The sequence below is a fragment of the Oncorhynchus tshawytscha genome, linkage group LG07, assembly GCF_018296145.1.
Source record: "Oncorhynchus tshawytscha isolate Ot180627B linkage group LG07, Otsh_v2.0, whole genome shotgun sequence".
NCBI classification, from domain to species: Eukaryota; Metazoa; Chordata; class Actinopteri; order Salmoniformes; family Salmonidae; genus Oncorhynchus; species Oncorhynchus tshawytscha.
Window position 1 is genome coordinate 67,691,828 of NC_056435.1, and position 6,138 is coordinate 67,697,965.

Genomic DNA, 6,138 nt, shown 5'->3' on the forward strand with positions numbered 1-6,138 from the left:
AAGTAAGCTATTGGCTGTCCTAAAAGTTGCTAGAAGTCGCTAAATGACGTCAGCACCGAATTAGCATAATTGGGCATGTGCATGTAATTGTGATGGACGCTGTAGGAGAGGGGAATAACATCGTGGGAGAGACAAAGTGAGTAAAAAACACCCTAAATATGTTTAGAACTACAAATTAACTTTCTTCTGTCGATTCTTGTTTTTTTTAATGTCACAATTCCAACCCTCCTCCTTTATCCAGGCTTGGGACCTGCAAAAGTGACCCAAAAGAGACACTCTGGCGGAGTTACTTATGTATTTAAAAAAAAGTTTTTTAGCTTAGTTTTCTTAATTTGGTTTGGTTTTTAACCTTATGGTCCACTTGGGAGCCTACAACAAGTCTCAGTAAAACATGAACATTTTTAACCATAACATTTTTTACGTTTTTTTTGTATACAATCTACATGGACCAAAAAGAGACAATAGAAAAAAACTGTCAATGGCAACGTGAGAAAATGATGGTAACTAGTCTGGCCATATTTTAATTTTTAATTTCTTTATAAGCCATGCGCGATTCATTTGCAGTCTGGACGCAGAGGGGTGAACATCTCCTGCTCTGACTGCAGCTGGGAGGGACTGCTGCACGAGGACTGGGCCACTTGTGAGTGCTTTGGGTCGGGGGTGGGACCCACGGCAGCACCCGCTGCTCGTTGAGAAGAATAAGAACGATACGTGCTTTCACGTCAGAGTCTCCAAAAGTCTCCAATAACACCAGAAAAAGTAGCTTTTTTGAAAATATGTGCTAGAGGGGTCTGAATATTTGCTAAATATGGCGAAAAAGTTGGCAACACTGAACCAAATGTGTGCCGTGATAATTTAGAACAACAATAATACAGTCATGTGACCTTTTAAAATATGTTCCGTAGGCCAGGTCTGACGTTATTGGTTCAAATACATTTTTGGCACCTTTAAGAGCTCTTATGAGTCAACCAAATGTGTGACGTGATAAAAAAATAAACCATTCTATACAATTGTGTGACCTTTTAAAATATGTGCCGTAGGCCAGGTCTGACATTATTGTATCTTGTCCCAACCTGTCCTGCTGATCCGTTGTGATTAGCACAGCTTTATTTTTCTTAGAAGATAAAATTGCTTTAAATTTCAATATATTCTTTGGTAGGTTTATTCTATTCAACAGTAGCCTTTCCGTTTCAACACCTACTATACATGAGTAGGCTATCCATTTCAACAGTCATTTCAGTCCAAAATAACATTTGGAACGTTGCCAATGCCATGACCCGCCTACCCTCTACAACGGTATGGGACATGACGTTTGGGACCACTTCAGCGTGTTGGGGAAAAGCTTTACGAGCTCTGGTGTAGGCGGTATTAAAGGGTGGGTCGACAGCCTGGCGATAGTGGAGCCGCTACAATTCTATCATCTCGTTCATTTCATTTCTTAAGATGCTCAATCCTCATGAGGGCCAAGGTAAGTGTTTAAAATGTATATGTCTAAAATGTAGTATTTATAACAACAACAAAAAATGCTTTGGATGAGTAGGGTGCGTGCGGATTGTCTATTACTAAAGCACACACTGCAGACCAACATTCCGGAGTTAGAGGAAGTGTCATATTTCAAAGGCTTGGAAGAGCGAAATCGCTATTTTTTGTTGTTGACTACTCCATAGTGCTGAGAGACTAGTGCACTAGTGCTATTTGAGGCTGTTTCCGTTTAAATATGTATCATGGTTTCCGTTCCCCCCCCAGTAAAAGTAGGCTTGTATTATGTGAGTTGAGTGCTGTAACACAGAATAAAACAATTAATACAAGTTATATGATGGTAGTGACTGCCCATTACTGCTTGTCATTTATTATTTTTATTTTATTTTATTTACACTTTTACTGATTTATAAACTGGGTGGTTCGAGTCCTGAATTCTGAAAGCCGTGATATATTTAAGCAATAAGCCAGAGGGGTTGCGGTATTTGGCAGTGGTGTAAAAAGTACTCAATTCTCATACTTAAGTAAAAGTACAGATACCTTACTAGAAAATGACTCAAGTAAAAGTGAATTGCTAAAATGTCAAAAGTAAAAGTATAAATAATTTAAAATTCCTCATATTAAACAAACCAGATGGCACATTTTTTCTTGTTTTGTTTGATTGACGGATAGCCAGAGGCACACCAACACTCAGACATCATTTAGAAATTAAGCATTTGTGTTCGATGAGTCCGCCAGATCATAAGCAGTAGGGATGACCCGGGATATTATCTTGATAACTGTGTGAATTGGACCATTTTCCTGTCAAAACCTTTGGGTGTCATGGAAAATGTATGGAGTAAAAAGTACATTATTTTCTTACATTTTCCCTGACACCCCAAAGTACTCGATACATTTTGAATGTTTAGCAGGACTGGAAAATGGTCCAATTCACGCACTTATCAAGAGAACATCCCTGGTCATCCCTACTGCCTCTGATCTGGCGGACTTACTAAACACAAATGTATCGTTTGTAAATAATGTCTGAGTGTTGGAGTGTGCCCCTGGCTATCCATACATTTTAAAAACAAGAAAATGGTGCCGACTGCTTTGCTTAATACAAGGAATTTGAAATGATTTATACTTTTACTTTTGGTACTTAAGAATATTTTAGCAATTACATTTACATTTGATACTTAAGTATATTTAGAAGCAAATACTTTTAGATTTTTACTCAAGTAAAATTTTACTGGGTGACTTTTACTTGAGTGAATTTCTATTAAGGGATCTATACTTTTACTCAAGTATGAAAATTGGGTACTTTTTCCACCACTGAAAATAAATCACACATCACTGAAACTGGGATCATACACTTTTCAAGTATTACCATCACAACTGTTGTATTTCCCCAAGATTGCATTTAGGAATGTTGCGCAGTGACTGGGCTTAATTACAGCACATGTCTTTCTGCACAGTAATCAGCTGTGTGATACGTTTCACGCTCTTGCCACCTGACTGTTGTAATTCAACAGGTAATTGAACGACGTAGCTCATGAACAGCTTCTGTAATCCATCTGGTTTTTAAACAATGATCTAGGCCTAGACTACAGAATATAATTATTACAATATTCATTTTTTATTTATTTAAACAACAAGTGATTCGTGTAAATAATGTTCATGGCTTAACAAGAAAGCAGCATAGTGTATGATTTCTTTGCTAATAACTACATCGCTATGTAGTCTGATATGGAAAAAATACAGTCCATATGAAAGCTTGATTAACTGGGCTGGTGAGCTCGGCAGTTGTTGTCGGGCCAGCAGAAGGCCCTAAATGTCGAGCCCTGTAGTCAGTCTCTTTAGCTAATCCACTCCCTGTAACGTTACTCATGTGCCAAAGAAATATCTCCACTTACTGGAGTAGACAGACTTTGGGCTTGGTTATCCCTCTGGCTTCACCTCTTCCTATCTGGGGTGACTCACAAATGTCAGGTAATGACTGTAGCTCTCGCCTTGGGCCAACCAGTGCAATTTAGCAAATAACATATTTCTATGGCAAGTTTCGTTAAGATCGGGCCTGTGCTGTCTGAGATATTTCATGTGACTTAACACTATAGACCAAAGTTCTGAAGTTAGAGAAAGGGAAGGGATTTCATCATTGGGGACAATATGAGTCAAATTAAAACTTTAAAAAGTGTTCTCCCTACTGTTATTCGTTTCCACCATAGACCGTATAAACAGGTTTCCACACGCACCTCGGCCCCTTCCACTCTACAGTATCATGTCACTGACAGTTGAAAAATATCAAATTCCATGACCGTGACAGCTGCACATGGAAGCTGCGGCCCTACGGATCACGATCCAGCGAGCTATTTTTATTACGGTCACTCAGAGCATCTATGCATATCTATACCATGCAGTATTGCCTTCAGAAAGTGTTCACACCCCTTGACTTTTTCCACATTTTGTTGTGTTACAGCCTGAATTTAAAGTTGATTAAATAGAGATCTTTTCTGTCACTGGCGTACACACATTACCCCATAATGCCAAAGGGGAATTACGTTTTTCGACATTTTTACAAATTAATACAAAATTAAAAGATGCAACGTCTTGAGTGAATAAGTTTTCAACCCCTTTGTTATGGCAAACCTGAATAAGTTTAGGAGTACAAATGTGCTAAACAAGTCATCCAATAAGTTGAATGGACTCTCTCTGTGTGCAATAATAGTGTTAAGTGTGATTTTTTAATGACCTCATCTCTGTACCCCACACATACAATTATCTGTAAGGTCCCTCATTAGAGCAGGGAATTTCAACCACAAAGATCAGGGAGGTTTTCAAATGCGTCCCAAAGAATGGCACCTGTTGGTGGGCAGACATTGAATATTTCTGTTAGCATGGTCAAGTTATTAATTACACTTTGGATGGTGTATCAATACACCTAATCATTACAAAGATACAGGCGTCCTTCCTAACTCAGTTGCCGGAGAAGAAGGAAACCGCTCAGGGATTTCATCATTCTTTTTATTTAATCAGGAAAAGCCTATTGAGACCAAGAGTCTCTTTTTCAAGGGAGACCTGGTCAAGAAGGCAGCAACAATCAATACATTACAGAATTAAAACATACAACATGATCCAGCCTAAAATAAGCATTTACACTCCTCTGAGTCTCTCATCAAAAATGGTTGTAACTCCACAATACTAACCTAATTGACAGAGGGAAAATAATAAGGAAGACTGTACAGAATAAAAATATCCCAAAACATGCATCCTGTTTGCAACACGGCACTAAAGTAATAATGTGGCAAAACAATGAACTTTTTGTCCTAAATACAAAGTGTTATGTTTGGGACAAATCTAATACAACACCTTACTGAGTATCACTCTCCATATTTTCAAGCATAGTGGTGGCTGCATCTTGTTATGGGTATTCTTGTAATCGTTCAAGACTGGGGAGTTTTTCAGGATAAAAAAGAAACAGAATGGAGCTAAGCACAGGCAAAATCCCAGAGGAAAACCTGGTTCAGTCTGTTTTCCACCAGCAATTATGAGATTAATTTACCTTTCAGCATGACAATAACCTAAAACACAAGGCCAAATCTACACTGGAGTTGCTTTGGGGTATGAATACTTATGTAAATGATATATTTCTGTATTTCATTTAGTGATCAAATTAGGATCCTACATTTGTAGCATCGTATCAATGTTAGGGTCAGTTTCTGGGACATGGAGCAGTAGCCTAGTCTACCATATGGAACTATTGCTGTGTCAACAATGCTCTATCAATTTTCCAATGTGGTTCAGTGGAGAAGATAAACTTCAGCTAAAGACCGTAACTATAGACCATATAACCCCCTATAGAAATGTTCTGAAGCAATAAACAGTTAATGGTCTGCCTTGATTAAATCAGGTAGGGGACTGTTGCTCTGTCTCTGTCCATTAGTACTGTAAGCCTTACTTTTGATGTGACTTTTATTTTTGCGTAATGTATTGAGGCACTGTTATTGCTTGTACCCTGGCAACTTTTATTGTGAAGGCAGTAGTTTTCTCAGAGGCACCTGCGAGTGACTAGAGTGAAGATGCAGAGTGGATGTTTGTGACTCCTTAGCTGTATCTGTTGGACCAGGAGAAATTCTACAACAAGTAATAGTGTTCCTTTGTAACCAATGATGTATACAATCCCTGGATTGCTGATGTAATGTTTTGGCCAGGCTTTGAAGCCACCGGTCGGCCATGTTGGTACTCCCCAGTAGGGGCAGTCCTCTACAGGAATGTATGGAATTCTACAGTATTTACATTAAATGTGTCAAGGGCAAAATTACATGTATTTAACTATTTTTTTGTTGTAGTGGGGACAGTGACATTAGCAATCTCAAAAAATATACTTTAAGGAAAATGTTTATATATATTTCTTCATTTTTTTTTATTTGAATGTTCAGCTCACATAATATAATTTTAAAAGTATACATTACGTTGTCTGTAATAGAATACATGTAAATAGCTTCCCAAATCATGTTTTCCAATGGAGGGAGGAGTACCAAGATGGCTGTTTTCCAATGGAAGGAGGAGTACCAGACCTGAAGCCCATTGAAAACCTCTGGAATGTGATCAAGAGTAAGATGGAAGGTCACAAGCCATCAAACAAAGCCGAGCTACCTGAATTTCTGCTCCAGGAGTGGCATA

General features: G+C 38.4%; 1 protein-coding gene across 1 annotated transcript in view; it reads left to right on the forward strand.

The window, feature by feature from the left end:
* Positions 1–1,315: 1,315 nt before the first annotated feature.
* LOC112255081 (protein SSUH2 homolog) overlaps positions 1,316–6,138 on the forward strand; it is a 13,601-nt gene continuing 8,778 nt past the window's right edge. Inside the window, exon 1 of the mRNA XM_024428138.2 lies at positions 1,316–1,468. Within this exon, the coding sequence (XP_024283906.2) occupies positions 1,444–1,468 (25 nt within the window). The 5' untranslated portion in view covers positions 1,316–1,443. The remainder of the gene's footprint in view (positions 1,469–6,138) is intronic.